Raw genomic sequence first — 18,138 nt, forward strand, 5'->3', positions numbered from 1 at the left:
GACACATAAATATGCCATTCCACATTTCCATAAGAACAGCAGACAGAAGATGTGTACTTCACTGCTTTACAACATAACCCAATCTCAAATAACGATGCAGTGTCTGTCAACTAAGCACTGGTGGTTATCGACTATAAATAACTGGTGACTTGACAGGAAAAAGAAGGACATGGTTGTCTTTAATATTAAGTGGACCCTAGGCAAGCATTTGCTTGGGGTACACCCGTGCTGTATATGTGGCAGGAAGGTGCTGTATATTTGTCTGAGCAGCGCTAAATGCAGGGGTCATGTGTATTGAAGTTTGTGGGAAGTATTTGTTTATTTATTTATGCACTTTAATTTGGATCAAGACACGTGACTGCTGTTTTTCACCTACTTTCGGTTATCTGCATTGTATTTAGAGATGAGTGAGGAGATGTAGGAAGGGGAACCGCTGTGAAGGGCTTTGAAAGTTAGAGTGAGGATTTTGAATTGAATCCTGAAGCGCACAGGCAGCCAGTGAAGAGACTGACAGAGGGGAGAGACGTTAGTAAAGCGATGTGAGAGGAAGATAAGTCTGGCAGCAGCATTCATGGTGGATTGTAGAGAGGTGAGACGGTTAAGAGGGAGACCAGCTAAGACAGAGTTACACTAATCAAGACGGGAGTAAAAATAATATCTTCAAGGTGCCCAGCCTTGTAACTATGCAAACCATTTGTGAGGACAGATTTAAAATAAAGCTAATAAAGCTAATTGACAGAGACATCAATATGAGTATAATGGTACCTTTTGGTCTAAATTGCACTGAGCTTAGTTTTATTCTAGCTGTTTTGGATTTTAACATTTACTAAATGTTCTCTTAATACAGTATATCCTGCAATATATTATTATTAGAATGCTGTTTTACAAATTGGCCAGAAGCAGGATAATGTAATTACCAGGCAACTTCAAATGAAATGTTAAAATATAAGCATTTAAACAGACAAAGCTATTACTTTGGTTTTGTGCTATTAATCTTTAAGGCATGGTGAAGAAATTGTAATGAGTTTTAAATGTGAAACTAAGATTGATGAATATTTTGCTTTTGTTACTCAAGGCAGGAGAATATGTTATAACATTGCTGAGCGGAAATGTTTCAAGTATGAACAAATTATTTTTTAGTACACAGTACACAGAACAATGAAGTGAACATAATCCTTTTAACATTTCTATGAAATTAACACTCTTTTCACATATATACACATCTCAGGTTTTGAAAAGAGTGTTCATGAAACAAATGCTCCTGTTTGAGTTTTAAAAGCAATATATATATATGTATATATATATATATATATATATATATATATATATAATCAGGTTTTGGAAAGGTATATATAAAGCATTCCTCTGCATTCATGTTGACAAGCAGTATAATTTAATAGTCTAACAAAAAATACCCAATGATTATGCAATGACACACTATCTATCTATCTATCTATCTATCTATCTATCTATCTATCTATCTATCTATCTATCTATCTATCTATCTATCTATCTATCTATCTATTACATCATCTATTATATTCATAGTTGCAAAAGAACATTAATAAAATTGTAGATGATGTAATATGTTATACCAAATTAAACAGCTAAATAAAAGTTTGAATGAAAGACATAAAAGAAGTCTTTTTTTTCAAGAGAAAAATATCCTGAATTATATATGAGACATGTTCCTGTTTGCAAATGTGTTCATTCGTATGTGATTTGCTGCAAGGCTTAGATTGCATTCCAGAGAAATACAAAAGCTATAGCTTTGAAACAGTTTGAAGCAATTTGGTTTGAAGCTTGAAGGCTTTTATTAATTTTCTTTTTCAGTATCAACTATTTTTATTTCTGTATTTCTCAAGGTGCTAATCACTGATGATGTTGAAGTGGCACTCCAGGGGGCCTAATGGGCCAATAATGCAGTCTATATGCAATGTGGTAGAGGTACTGCACCCCAACTTGACCCTGCCACCCTAGATCTAGTTGGCCTACAACAGAATACACTGTTGGCTTTAGAACAGAAGATAAGACAATGATGGCAAGCTATGTGCAGTTTTAATTAATAAATCTAATTCGTAGTAAACTCTGCGATGGGGATAGTTCCTCTACTAGGCATTTTCTTGTGTTAAAAAGAGAGGGTTGTTGGATACAAATAATGAAAGTAGATAAAACTCCGTGTATTTAAATTAGTTCCAGCTGACTTCTGTAATGTATGAACAGCATATATTTGATATTGTGTTAAATTAATAATGTTATTTCAAATTTGTTTCAAATATGGATCCACAAACTTGAGATACATTATGCTAGTGTGGCAACAGATCTAATGAGCCTCATGCCTTTTTTATTTGTTTGTACTAATGGCACAAACTGGTCCCAACAGTACAGGAGACAGCTGTGTCCAAATAACAAAACATGCTCAGTTCCTCAAATAAAGGTAAATATCACCTTATCAATTAATAATATAACTCGCCTGCCACTGTTAACAGAATTAGAAGAACACAGAAGGCTCTCCACTTTATTGTTAATATGCAATTCCATTTAGGTGCAAAGAAGTATGAGATGGAAATAATTACCCAGGGTTAACTTTAACACATGATATGATCAGTCAAATGAAGAAAAGTGTTTAATCCAAAAAGGCACACTGGTAAATAATTTAATAAACATATTTTACTTTAAAGACTGCTTAGCAAACTGAGCAATAGATATCTGCAGCAATGCTTTTTATTTATCTTGCCATACAACCAGCAGAATAATCTATTGCTGAGCTCACAAACAGATCTTAAATACAGGTTTCTTATGTTTGCTAAGCCTCCTTTTTACCCCCTCTCGCTTGTAATCTATCCCCACAGAAGCAGCGCTGTTGTTTTCAATCAGAAAATCTTACAGTGCTCCAAGAATCTTATTCAGTTCGTATCTTTCAATTATTCTGAATTAAACGTGTGGTTGCAGTTCCATGTGTCTGACTATTGTTTGCCCTAAAATAAACTACTGCAAAGGCAGGACACTAGGGGGAAGATTCAGTTACCTGAGATTTTCCAAATCATTTTGTTCAAAAATGTATCTTAGATAATAGAATCAGCACCAAGAGAGAAGACTATCCTCCTTGAGGGCATCCACCTTATACAGCCCATTCGCAGATGTGTGTGAAGCATTTTTCCTTACAGTGAAGTTATACCTAATTCTACGTGGAACAATCTGTATTTATTGAATTTTAGATGGAAAGTCTAAAAAAATGGTAAAAATAAAAAATGTATCAACCTATTAAAAGGCATAGCTATCCCTCAACTAGGTTGGTGCTGACGCATGGTCAGTATACCAACTGGGCACAGGTGTGTTTGGCAGATCCCCTGCAAACTGGGGGGAGCAAGGAAAGAGACAAAGGTATAGGGGAGTCTGCAGAATTCCTCCACAAAAAGTTCAGCGTACCACACAGCTATCACATGAATTAAATATAATATATTTTATATGAAAAGTACTAAATTGTTACTTGTATTGCTTTTTGCCTAAGACTGCGTATTATTTGACAGCACATTAAAATGTTCTCTGCATGACTTCCATGCAGGCTTTGCTTATGCAGAACAGGATAATTTATTTGTCTGTAGAAGTTATGGATGCAGTGTGTAGACAATGTCAGGCACCTTAGGGAGCCCAATAAAAACCTAATACTAAAAAGATATATTACAGTCATTATAGGTCCAGAAGGAGTTAAAGTGAACTGACCTAACTAAAGAACATTTGGCCTGTGGAATCAATACAAGATTTATCATGTCCATAGGAAAGACAGACAAAGCCTTACAAAATACAATCACAGTCTTTTGAAACATACATCAAATATATTCACTACCAAGTGCAATAAAATCAGCACCAGCTATGAAGCCAGTAAACACATACCGTATATACCGGTGTATAAGACGACTTTTTAACCCCAGAAAATCTTCTTAAAAGTGGGGGGTCGTCTTATACGCCGGGTACTAACTTAGAAACCCCTAAGAAATGCATCCACCAGGTACTTACCAAGCCGGAGGTTCCCACGAAGCCACCAATCTCTAGGGGAGGGGCGAGTGAAGAAGCCGCCTCCCCTGGGCCGGTCTTCAGGGCCGCGCCGAGGTAGGTGCAAGATCGTGATCTCCCCAACTAGCCCTGATCAGCAGGGCTGGTTGGGGAGATCACGACCTCCCTCTAACTAGCCCGACATTAGGGAGCTCGAGGTCTGGCGCTTCAGACCTCGGCTTCCCTGCTCTCTAATCACTACACGCCGGCTATTGATGCCGAGCGCAGGGATGACGTCATGTCCCGGCGCTCGGCATTAATTGCTGGCGCGTAGTGAGGAGGGAGCAGGGAAGCTGAGGTCTGAAGTGCCAGACCTCACGCTCCCACAACTGGATGGAAGAAAGAAGACAGAAGATAAGGTAAGAGATGGGGAGAAAGGAGTGTGAGTGCAGTGTATGTATGTTGGTGTGATATGGTCAGTGTATTTGTAAGCTGGTGTGTGTGTATATATATATATATATATATATATGTGTATATATATATATATATATATATATATATATATATATATATATATATATATATACATATACATATACATGTGTGTGTAAAGGCAGGGGTGTGTGGTGAGGGCAGTGTATAAATGTGTATGTATGGACAGGCATATGTGTAGATATATACATATATATATATATATATATATATATACACACACACATATATATATATATATATATATATTATATATATGTGTGTGTGTGTGTGTGTAAGGGCAGTGCATGTATGTATATGTCAGCAAATCACCGGTAAGGTACATTGCTTGCCGTGATTGGCTGGTTGTTGTATGCTGGGTAGAGGGGTAGTCTTATACGGCGAGTATAGTCCAAACTCTATATTTGAACTGTAAAAGTTGGGGGTCGTCTTATACGTCCAGTCGTCTTATACGCCGGAATATACGGTATTACAAATGTAAAATGACAACTGGTCTTTTGATTGTTGTTTGTTAACATCAGTAGTCCTAGTTTGCAAATGGCATGTCGTCTCTGGGGTAGTATCTGTAAAAAAGAAACCTGTAGCATTTGTTTAGTGTGAGTCTTTTGACCTTTGTAAATATGTATTTTTAAACATGTGACATCACTAGCCCCTTCTTACATTTTGTTGCATTTCAGTTACATCTCTGTTATGTCCTTGTTACCATACCTCTGTCTATTCCCAATATAACCCAATGTCTGTTAACCTTTCAACAACTTCATCACGGTATTAAACCCTACATTTCTTATTATCAAAGAAGCACTTTCTTGTTATTATGTTTCTTAATGGATGGACGACTAAACAATAACCTGTAAACAAAAATTTTGGTTCTGAAATAAAGTACTCTTATTAACCCCTTAGTGACCAGACTGTTTTTACTGTACCCACAAAAAGTATATATTTTTTCAGAACAAAAAAAGCTTTCTTTAGAAATATTCAATGTTTTATTATGCTATTTGAAGCATATTGCTAGTTTACAAGGGCGTAAAATGCCCCCTTACATTTTGTCATTGTACTTTGGGGACAAGAAAGGGTTATTTTAATGTATCTTTTTAGTAGGAGGGGCACAAGGTGTTTGGGCACCTTTTTAAAAAAAAATTAAACATTTTTGACTTCTGTTTACATTTTCTTATTCTTACTTTTAAATTGTATTACATTCTTATTTATTCTTTAACTCTTTTTAATACTTCATATTTTTATTTTTAGATTTTTTTCAATTTATAGGGCTTCATTGCCCTACATTTCTGATCGCAATACCTGTGATCAGCCTGCAGCAGAGCTCTGAGGTCTCAGGAGAGTCTGGACAGATCCTCTTGGAACTTTTCTACTGTTATTGGTTCCTGCCAGAAGAAGGGTGCCACCATCTTGAGAAAGGCATAAATCTTCCAAAAAGGCACTTGTGATTACTCCAGAAAGTGACAGTGGGGAGGGGGTTGGTGTTGCTGAATGATATTGTGGCATTTCAGGAACACCGGCTGATGGAAAGAAGCAATCATTAATATATGTTTAGGGTTTTTTTTATTTTTCACAATTATCAAAGAAAGCCTCCAAGTGCAATCATCAGAGGCCTACCAATCTTTGTTTTTAAACAGTATATCTTAGTTGCCATAAATTGTATTCTGAATCAAGAATTTTGTTTTATTACTTCTTGCAGAAGGACCTCATCAAAGTTGACCCTTCATAATGACGTGTTGAATGTACCTGCAAACTCCCAGTTTAGCGAATACATACCTATGTGTCATAATCGAATTGGGTAAGGTAAAGAAATATTACAGATATAATATTCAACTAAGAAAAAATGGTGACAATTTATAAAAGAAATACTATTTCAGGCAGTAGGGAATAACAGTTTTTGAAGTTTGCTTGAAAGGGATTTGATTTTGATCAGCATTTCATTTGTCTACTTTCCAGCTCCAATTTTGCTTCAGAAGTCTTACACAGAACATAAAGATAATGATTTGGAAATTAAAAATAGCTGTATGTAAATAAGCAGTGTTTGTTTCTTTTGTAAACCCAATTTTTTTCTGTTGAATAGAAATATTGTTGGCCAAGGTGACATTGCCATTTACAAACCTGACTCAACGTATATAGATGACTTGGGGTAGTGTATTATTTAAAGGTATTTTTGTTTTGCTAATGCTACATTAAGATGTCTGCAAAACTGAGCGGTTCATAGAAATTGTGATGAATCTGTATTTGGACAGTTAATGTTACAAAATGTCAAGCCCTGGCCGGTGCAACAGGGGGCCATCTTATTGCTATCTGTAAACTTAGTAGCTTAGCATCATGCTGGTTTCATCCACTCTTCCTTTTTATCCAGCAATTTCCTTAATAATCTTGTGTTGCAGAGCACATCTTGCAGGTCTGCATGTTCTGAAATGTTGGGCCCAACACTTGAGACACAAGTACTGGCGTTGCTAAGTAACCAGCCTAAACCTCAGGCAGAACCTGTTGTGAGCTTGGCAATACACTTTCATTTCACTGGTAGATTTAACTCGTACATTCCAGGAGTTAACAGATACAGTGCTAGACATATGATACACATTGTATATATTAGACTTTACATACATATATTACCTTTATTCGTTGATTCATTTCTTCTTCAGGAGATATTTAGATCACATTAACATATTTTAATTTACAAAAAAAATCACGTATCTCCTTATCCATCACTCCTTATCAGCTTCCTTTGTCTGCTTTTACATCTGAATTGTTCTGACTGTGTTGAAGATTGAATGAAGATTCCAATGAAATAGACAACATATTTTAGTATATTATTATTTATTATATGCAGTTCCACAGTAGTCTCATACGGTCAAAAAAAAAGTGGTCTCACACAAAGGGAATATTATAGGTAAGCGTTATGCCACAAGTGTTGCACTTTAGGCAGCTAGAGGAACAGCAAAACAGGGGTGATTTCCTCCTTGTTGCTCGGGTGATTTAAAAATTAATATGTGCTGTTACAACGCAGAACTGCTTCAAATATGCTCAATTGCCCTTGAATGAGCTAAGACTTATCTCTGCATATTAATGGTACTTGGACCTATAAAACATTTTCTAATCCAGATCCTCTGACTTGTGGCCTCCTCTCCCCATGGGTTGCATGACTTACAGCCATCTGTTCCTAATGTTGCAGGACGTAGTTCAAGCAGTCAAACTATTTTTTGAACTATGATCATAAAAAATGGTGCCAATATATTAATGAAATGACTTGCAGTACTATTTACTAAAGTACTTTTTGTATCTTAAAACATCTTAAATTGCAATTCAACTATCCTTTGTACATTTGCATCTGAATAATGCGATAAGATATTTTACATTTTTATAGGATAGGGGTTATTTAGTTAATAATAATTACAATAGATTAAGTTCTTCCTATTAGCAGTATTTTGATGCTTTGGTGCTTTAATCGTATTGTCCCAAAATGACTATTTTATTAAAATAGCAAAAATAATAACTACACAAGTGTGCCTTTAGAGTTATCTCCCTAGCATTCATGTCACAAAGACTAGCAATTTAATCCTGAATGTAAATGCTTTGTTAAGCTAAAAGATTGCTAAAAGATTATAGGTTACTAACCTAGCAAGACCTTGCCAAATGTCTCTGATTATTGCAGTATAAAGTGTATAACATGACATTCAAAATGAAATTGGCTTTAAATTGGATGTTTTATATAAAATATGAATGTTTTATTTTTTGTGTTGGCTGGATAACTTTTAAAGCAAGTGAGAGGACAATTGCTCCCCTTGCCAGCTCGAGGCTGTCACTGCTCTTTCCTGACTTTCGAAGACTTTGACAGCCCTGTGTATACTGAGATTCAGCCTAGCCTTCTTAAGGGTTATGAGAGTCAGTTCTGCATGGACTCCAATACATTTTAATGCATGTAAACGAACTTTAATTAGTTACTGGAGCTAGAAAAGGAGACTTCTGTCTCATTTAAGTCCTTCCTGGCTGCCTCTACTGAAGATAGTAAACATGCTAAGTAGCACTCCTAGTTAAGTCACAGCAGCAGCAGAAGAAGCCAACTGTGCTAGCAATGCAATTGGCTGGTGCTACTCACATGGACTACAGAGTTCTACTGAGTATGTGCTCATTATTTTATTGAAGTTAAAGAGTTAATCCCAACCTATATTAAGTAATTGTCCCTAGATTAAAAATGAATTGGTAAAGTTGACAAATGGTTTCTTTTTGGTCCATTCATTTTTGGATAACGAATTTTGGGTAATTCAATTTGGAAAATAGTTTTTTTATAGACAACTATCTCCTCTTCTTCCAGAAACCATTCACCCAGAAGAGGGGGAATTCCAAGTAGGTTACGCTTAGAAATTCCCCGGTATTGTAATCTTTTAATATGTCTTAATTGAATGACCTTGTTATTTCAACTTTATAAAATGGAAATTTGGGATGCCTCGAAACCTCGAAAAACTACTTTACATCTCTACCCCATACACTATTAGTAAATTGATTAGGGCTGAAACAACTAATCGATAAAATCGATAATAATCGATAATGAAAATAGTTGTCAACGATTTTCATTATCGATTAATCAAATCGATTAATCGATTATAAAAAGAGCTTTTTTTCAGAGCAAATGCTCTGAAAAACTCCTCTCCTTATATAATCCGACCTCAAACAGAGATCGGATTATAACACTAGAATCCAGATCCCCCGCAACGCTGCAGGGGACCTGGATTCCCCTCACTGTCTCTCACTTCCGTCCCTCTCCCCCCTCCCATGCACCCCTCTGACTCCTCCCCCCCCATACACCGCTCTGTCTCTCTACCCGGCTCCGTTACTGACAGGCACTTTCACTGCAGCTTCATAGAAGCCTCAGCGTAAGTGAAGGGCAGTAACGGAGGCTGTCTGTGCGCATCGTGCAGACCCCCACCGGCTGAGAGAGGATCATCCTCTGCATCACACAGACAGCCTCCGTTACCCTCAGAATGTCCCTCTATATCAGGGGTATCCAAGTGTTTTCTGCAGTGGGCCACTTCATCAGAAATGTATGTGTGTGTGGGCCGCACTCATTTTTCACTGAGAGAAAATATGGCCTTTTAGCTTTATAATGCATATTAATACAGGGTTAATTTGGCGATAATGAAAAAAGCAGTGGAAACTTTTTTTTGATCAACTTTTTTATGTCATTCTATCAATGCTGAATTACTTAAACAGTAAAACAAAGTCAGTCCACAAACCACTTAAAACAAGTTTAGCCAAAGAAAACTGCACAAGGCTGGAGCACACTGTGGGTACAAGCTGGATTTAAGGTGTCTGATGCACACTGGAGGCAGGGCCGGATTAAGAGTTGAGGATTTTGGTGGCCATTTTATGGAAATAAATAAAATAGACAGAATCTTAACTCCTCGGCATCCACGTGTACTGGATAAAGATGGCATTAGTGCTCGGCAGATAATACAGGACAGAATCTCGTGTAGACGGGATGCCTGAAACCACAATTTAATGGCACTAATCCTTTTTAATAAAATATGCAGATTGAAAGTGTAAATAACACAAAACCTTTACTTTTCCTCTCACTGATTTTTGGGCCAAGAAAGTTTTGTCCTCTGAAGTGACTACAAATTCAGGAGGGCATTTTATCTGTGGATAAGTAAATATGACATTGTTCTATTTATTCATGCAGTAAGTAAAGTGCCAGAAAACAGACAACCAAATACACACCTGGACAGGCTCTGACACCCAAACACACACACACCAGGACAGGCTCTGCCACACCAACACCCAAACACACACACCGGGACAGGCTCTGCCAAACTGACACCCAAACACACAATCCAGGACAGGCTCTGCCACAACGACACCCAAACACACACACCAGGACAGGCTCTGCCACACCGACACCCAAACACACACACACCAGGACAGGCTCTGCCACACCGACACCCAAACACACACACATCAGGACAGGCTCTGCCACACCGACACCCAGGGGCGGGCTGGGCCGGGGGGCAATTGCCCCCCAGGCTGCCCGAAATATAATCTAAATGGCCGCTGGGTGCTGATGCCGCCGGCCGGCGCTACTTTAATACTTTTTTTAAAAATTTAATATGGCAAGCCGGATCGGCTATTAAATGAAAAAAAAAAATAGTATTAAAGCAGCGCCGGCCGGCCGGCGGCATCAGCACCCAGCGGCCGTATGCGATGGCCGCCAAGTGATGGGAGCAGCGTGAGGGGTGAAAGCTCCGCCCCTCGCACTCACCTTTCACCCCTTACGCTGCTTCCATCACTATGCGGCCATCAAATTGTTGGAAATCGAATCTAAACGGCCGCTGGGTGCTGATGCTGCCGGCCTGCGCTACTTTAATACTTTATTTATTTATTTTTAATATGGCAAGCCGATCCGGCATATTAAATAAATAAAAAAAAGGATTAAAGTAGCTCCGGCCGGTGGCATCAGCACCCAGCAGCCGTTTAGATAAGTTTTCCAGCAGTCTGAAAGGTGAGGGGTGAAAGGTGAGTGCGAGGGGGCGGAGCCACTTCACGTGACTTGCCCCCCAGGCCTTAGGCTGCCAGCCCTCCCCTGCCGACACCCAAACACACACACCAGGACAGGCTCTGTCACATCGACACTCAAACACACCAGGACAGGCTCTGAGCTGAGCCACTGCTGCCAGTGGGCGGAGGCGGTCTTACAGCCGCATGATGCCAACGGCTGCTTTGAATTTCGCAGCCGCACGACGGTTGCTTTAAACTTCGTGTCCGTGTTGCGGCTTTGAATGATGGTCTGCCGGCGCACAGGGAAATCTCTCTGGCGCCAGTTACGCGGGCCGCACCTCGAATGCCGCTGCTCTATTTAGTATAACATGATTCTAAACTTTTTGGTTTCCAAATGAAGGTTATTTGTATATACTATGGTTTAGTGATTAAATTGTGAAAAAAGTTGGGCGGTGTTTATTCGGAGTGAATTGGACCAATACGTCCAATTAAATCATTATAAAAACCAGTGGCAAGTTAATGCCGAGATTAGTTTCTACAATGACATGGATCTGTTGCCCCCTTGCTTATTTGCTTATTATTAAGCAGCCTTGTCTCATTCTGGGTCTAATGATATAAAGTATATTTGCTTCACCGTTCTTCTCTTTGTGCAGTTAGAACAGAGATTTTCTGAGGATAGCTGCTCACACACTCAACTGATTTTACTGAGTGTGTCTGTATAGAGTGCTTGGTCTATTGACATCCACACTGGGAACTCCCTTTGCATCTTCCTTTTAGAACTAGGCTCACAGTTGTATCTGGGAGGATCTTTTGGGACAGTAGTAGTGATGGGAAGTTCGGATCATTAAAGTGAATCGGATCATTTCGATTCGTTCACTGAAATGATCCGATTCATGATCCGGATCTTCGGATCACTCAGTGTGTCTGCACGGAGTTACTGTTTTCCAGTAACTCCGTGCAGGCACACTAACGATTGGCCCCGCCCCTTTTATTATGAATCCTCCCCCCCTGCCTCCAGTGATGTCAATGAAGGCAGAGAGTCGTTCAAAGATTCGGATCTTACAGGGATCCGAATCTTACAGTGATCCGGATCACTGTAAGATCCGGATCATTGTAAGATCCGGATCATTGTAAGATCCGGATCATTGTAAGATCCGGATCATTGTAAGATCCGGATCTTTGAACGACTCTCTGCCTTCATTGGCATTCTAATCATTAAGAGAATGTCACCATACTGTTATAAATAAATATATTAATAATCACTGCCCCCAGGATTTACATTCCCCTTTACCTGCAACTGCACCTTAAGCCAACTTTATTAAATTAATTAAATTAACCCTCACCATTAAATTAACCCTAAACACCCCATCAACCATGACTGCCCTAAAATTAACCCTTAACACACCATCAACCATGACTGCCCCTAAAATTAACCCTTAACACCCCATTAAGCATAACTGCCCCAAATTAACCCTAAACACCCCATTAAGCATAACTGCCCCTAAATTAACCCTAAACACCCCGTTAAGCATAACTGCCCCCAAATTAACCCTAAACACCCCATTAAGCATAACTGCCCCCAAATTAACCCTAAACACCCCATTAAGCATAACTGCCCCCAAATTAACACTAAAGACCCCATTAAGCATAACTGCCCCTAAATTATCCTTAAACACCCCATTAAGCATAACTGCCCCCAAATTAACACTAAAGACCCCATCAACCATACCAATTTATTAGGTAATTTATCTGGAGTACATGCAATTAATTTAGGGGTAGTTATGGTTAATGGAGTATTTAGGGTTAATTTCAGGGGCCGTTATGGTTAATGGGGTCTTTAGGGTTAATTTCAGGGGCCGTTATGGTTAATGGGATCTTTACGGTTAATTTCAGGGGCAGTTATGGTTGATGGGCTATAAGGGTTAATTTTATGCTGATGACTGAGGGTTAATTTAATTAATTTAATAAAGTTAACTGTAGGTGCAGTTATAGGTAAAGGGGGGCAAACTCAGGGGAATCTAAATCCTGGGGGAAGTGTGAACATTATTAATGTATTTATTTATAAAAGTATGGTATCAGTAATATTCTCTGAATGATTCGAATCTCTGTAAGATTCGGATCCTTGTAAGATCCGGATCCCTGTAAGATTCGAATCATTCGACTCTTCGGTTCATTCGACTCTTCGGTTCATTCGACTCTTCGGTTCATTCGACTCTTCGGTTCATTCGACTCTTCGGTTCATTCGACTCTTCGGTTCACTCGACTCTTCGGATCATTCGACTCTTTGAACGACTCTCTGACTCTATGAGTCATCGTTCCTATGAGAATTAATGAGCTGTAACCTGACCCCAGAGTCTGTGTCTGAGTGCTCTGCAGATGACTCACAGCTCTAGGATCAGGTTACAGCTGCATGATGATTCACAGACTGAACCGCTACAAACGAATCGTTCAGTCTAGTGAACCGACTCATCCGGATCACTAAAAAGAACCGGATCAAATGAACGATTCGTTCATGATCCGGACATCACTAGACAGTAGCATGGTAATTTACCAGGAAAGCTGGTGTACCAGGATGAGAAAATGGAAGAGTGAGTAGATCTACTGAGTGAAGGCCAGAGTAAAACTAATGGGAACTCAAGTTTTTCCATTAAATGAAATAATACAAAAAACATAATGTGTGCCAACCTGCATACATTTTGGGTTTTTGCAGAGGTAACATGCTATATATAAATGGAAATGGAAAACTTTAGTTTCCAGTATTTTTTTCCACCAAGAACCATATGTACTCAAGACCCAAGCTTTATATATAAATCTGGCAATTGCACCAGTGGGCGCAATCACGGACAGCACGGCTGCTTGTATTTTATGTACCCCCTCATATTGTTATCTTGACCAGAATTCTAGAACAGCATTCTTGTAAGGATCAAAGTGTGTTTTCTTTGACAATAACCATGCTGTCTGTGCATACACTGCTCCCAACGGTTCAGATTTGTTTAAGCAATGCACAATATAGAAATAATTTATGAATGCCATTTGAGAACAAAAGGTAACAAACAGAGGAAATATTACAGCATGCCTTATTAAGCACAGCTGTCTGAAGTTGTCATTTGCTGTTGTGAGGTTAAACTAGAATACATGAACTTTAAGATGTGCTAGAATTCAATTTTACTGACACTGTAAACTATAACTTTTCAAAATCTTCCCTTTGTCATGCCTACTACTAGCGGTGTTCACTTTATTTATGATGTGTCAATGTTTTGTTTGTTTTATTATTGAACTGTCACACAGTATAGGTGTCAAATCGTGCCTACAGCATTTTTAACATGACAAAGTACTGTTTGATTTCTTATTTCAATGAAAAGTACCCTCTTTGGAAATAAAGCAGAATAAATTAATTAAGACTGCTGTTCAATAAATGCAAGGAGTTATCGTTAAATGGACAGTCTACGGCCCCGAGCAGGCTCACCAACAATGAATGCATAATAACTCTTTCATGACTGGGGTTTTTCCTAAACATGTTTGACATTTTTACTATATGTTTGTTAAATTGTAATTTCCCTTTTCCATGTTTGGTGGGCCTACACAAATTATTTATAACATGGGGTATTCTTTTGAGAACAGAGAAATACATATAATGTAATAATTATTAGTGCTATTACATTAAAACAAATTCAAAATATGTCACTGCTCATAAAGAGCCCACTTTATGTTCAGCCACATCCCTTGATTGTAGTTATTTTTTATTTTCCTTTTTTATCTATACCTCTCTTTTGGTCTCTGCATGGGTGAGTGAAATGCTGAGATATCACATTACACACCAGTTCTCTGATTATCACTCTGCACATGCACCATCCTTGAAATTTCTCATGAGCCGGTGCTGGAGCTGGCTATGGTGAGTATCCATGCATGAAACATCCATGAAACATAAGGTGACACCCATTCTGAGTGCATTAAAGTGCATATGATGACTGGAGTATATATTTAAACCTGCTAAGATGTTGTATAGCATTCCAGATGTAAAAGGCTGGAGGGGACATATAATTTTCACACATTTCAGACACTGCATTGCAGATTCTGTTGACATTCAGTTCTTTTCCTGTAAGTTCTTAAATTGATGATTTCTTTTTTTAAATTCACTCAGCAGTCAACAGGACCTTTAAGTTTCAAAAGCACATTATAGGCTTAGCGGTCTTGTTCAGATATTATCGCTTTATAAATAAGGAAGCTCTTGTAGTTTGACCACATGTTAGAAATAAATATAAATCAACAGGGAGCACAGCAGAATGTGTCCAAAATGGTACTCTGTATTCTATATTTTCAAGAAGCCTCATGATTATCACATGCCTCCCAGCATCTCAAATGACTCAAGAGTAATGGTTTTGTTTGACGGGGTGGTCCGTTTTAAGTGTTTTTTTTTTTTTTTTTAAACAAATACGGATCAGATTTCTCTTATTGATTACTCTCTATACAGTAAATTGTTGGTGCCACTATGTTACTAGGCCACATGTCTGGCCTTACCCCTTGGGTCAGATTTTACTTGCCCTTCCATGTAAGCACACAAATAAAATCATGAATATATATTACTGAGCTGGGTGACAGCAATGAAAGCTTTGCACTGCACTTAGTTGTAAGACTGATAACTGAACAAATATACGTAAAAAAAAAAAAATTTAGTCTTGTGGCTTTTTAGGTAATTTTAAAGTCTGTTTCATATTAAGTTCCTACTCCTTCTCGCCATCCCAGCCACACCTCACAAATATTCTTATGGTGTGGTCAGTGTCCATTCTTGAACCTGAACACAGACATCTATAAAAAATCTGTCTGGCTCTTCTCATACACTACAGTACATATTAATCAAACCTAATTACTCAACTGGTCAAGTAAAGATAAACGGATAAGAATGGTAATTAAATGGATAACTAAAAAGGCAGGTGTCGTTAAAAGTCCTCACTTGAAATTGATCCAGTTGAGTTCCTCTATTGAGACACACAATGGAGCCTAGGTATACGGCGCACCTGCCTCAGAGTGCCCCGGAGTTTTATGGCTGGATATACAGTTGAATGAAACTTTTGTTTTACATTAGGCAATAAGAAATGTATTACTAAAGTATATGAATATATTTTTAAGGTAATACACAAACATGCAAAATATTATTAAAATCTGTTTGTTAGTATGCTGGTGAGGTAGAGCCGAAACTACAGATTTATTTAGTTAGCAAACATTTTATGTTTTCTGCATACATTTGTGCTTGTTATTAGAGAGTTAAGTTTCCTCTCCATTATTTCTCTACAAAAAAAAAGCCATAGGGATGTTAGGAATGGATATTTCAGCTATTCAAAATGCTTATGAGAAGCAAAACAGAATATCCCTCTGTGCAGCTACGGGGAGATATAAATACAAAATATTCATTTAGATTTGCTTGTTATTAGAGTTTGGTTTGCAGATTGCTTCCAACATCATATTATAGAAGAACTGGGTAAATTCTCACGTTATATATGTATACCATGCATGCTTAAATAGATAGGCACACACACACACACACACACACACACACACACACACACACACACATATATATATATATATATATATATATATATATATATATATATATATATATATATATATATACAGGACACACAGGGGTTAGCCTGAAGAGTATTTGAGCCTTGCTACATGTTTTCATATTAATAAAATAAAGAAAAATCCTATACATTTTTTCATTCCCATTTGTAGAAAAAAAAAATTAACCCCTATTTTAAATGACCATTACTTTTCTGGAACACAGATCAAAGAAAGGACAATTTTGTATTGGTATAAAGGATCAATACAAAACATGACAAACACTTGATCTGTTTCTTTCAATACAGCGGGTCAAAAAAGGCTAAACTTCTCATCCACTTGGAAGAGAAAAATGTAATCAGTTCAATGGGCTGTGAAATAAAACCAGACTTAATACTATTGCCTGAAATAAATATATATATATATATATGGAGTCACAACTATTCACAAAATGTATTGTTATGCCAATGTTCTGTTTAGGATAGCACATCTTTGATAACCTGTAAATGATATAGTTCTCCAAAAAAAACTCTACACTAAAGAAACCAACCACCTATGAAGTTCATTTACTCTGGTTTTCAGGGCTCGACAAATCCCAGGCGCCAGGTCGCCATGGCGACAGAGAATTCTGTCCTGGTGCCTAGGTGTTTGTCAGCCTGTTATATCTACAAAAAATTGCCCCCGCGGGGGCGCTGCTGCTGCTGTCTGCCCAGGAGTCCGTGCAGAACAGCACAGCCACTCCGAGCCCGCCCCCAAGCCTGTGATCACTCCCACGGAGTGATCCTGTAGGCTGAAAACGCCGTTGCAGGAAAACCAGCAATTGCGTTTTCAGCTGCCACAGGCAGCTTCAGTGAAGGTGGTCGTGTGTTGATTGGGGTGGGGACCTGACACAACACCCCCCTGCTGCCCGATCGCTCCATGAGAGCGACAGTGCAGCGTTAACCCCTTCAATGCCACAATTGTGTATGACACATTTGTGGCATTGCGGGGGGTTAACATTTGTCCCCACAAGCTTGTGGGGACTAAATATCAGTCAATGCTGTGCTCCAATGGAACATCAGCATTGAAAGAGTTAAAAAAAATCAAAAAAATAATTAAAAAATAAACACAGCACTGACCTGAAAGTCCAGGGTGCTTCCAGGTCAAATGCTGTGAGTTTAGTAAGTGGGCTGATGATGATCAGATCACTCCTGACAACTGTTAATTTTTTAAAAATCCTGGCTCCTAACATCTCTGGTGTTAAATAATTATCCTTAACAACGGGAAAAACAAATCAATAATGGTTATGACTGATATAATTGATAGGTAACCTGTCTAGTTCAATGCACAGGCTGAATTATTCATATTTACTGCTCTATATAATTTTCTGATATTACCGTTCTCATTCCTAGCTGGACACATTTTCTCATACTTAGTATCATTCTTCATCAATAATCACTATTGAACAAGAGCAAATAAATTAGGATATATACATTCTTATTCTACTACTTTGTGGCATTAGCCACAAGTTTTTTTCTGCAGTGGGCCACTTCATCAGAAATGTATGTGTGTGTGGGCTGCACTCATTTTTCACTGAGAGAAAATATGGCCTTTTAGCCT

At 38.2% G+C, this 18,138-nt stretch overlaps 1 protein-coding gene across 2 annotated transcripts in view; it reads left to right on the forward strand.

Annotated features, from left to right (window-relative positions):
* CTNND2 (catenin delta 2) overlaps window positions 1–18,138 on the forward strand; it is a 396,723-nt gene that overhangs the window by 204,972 nt on the left and 173,613 nt on the right. The window contains exon 4 of one of the 2 annotated variants that reach the window (XM_053466295.1): window positions 6,179–6,277. The exons of the other annotated variant lie outside the window; for it this stretch is intronic. Coding sequence (XP_053322270.1) covers window positions 6,179–6,277 — 99 coding nt within the window. The remainder of the gene's footprint in view (window positions 1–6,178; window positions 6,278–18,138) is intronic. 2 annotated transcript variants of the gene reach the window in all.

The sequence above is a fragment of the Spea bombifrons genome, chromosome 5, assembly GCF_027358695.1.
Source record: "Spea bombifrons isolate aSpeBom1 chromosome 5, aSpeBom1.2.pri, whole genome shotgun sequence".
NCBI lineage: Eukaryota > Metazoa > Chordata > Amphibia > Anura > Pelobatidae > Spea > Spea bombifrons.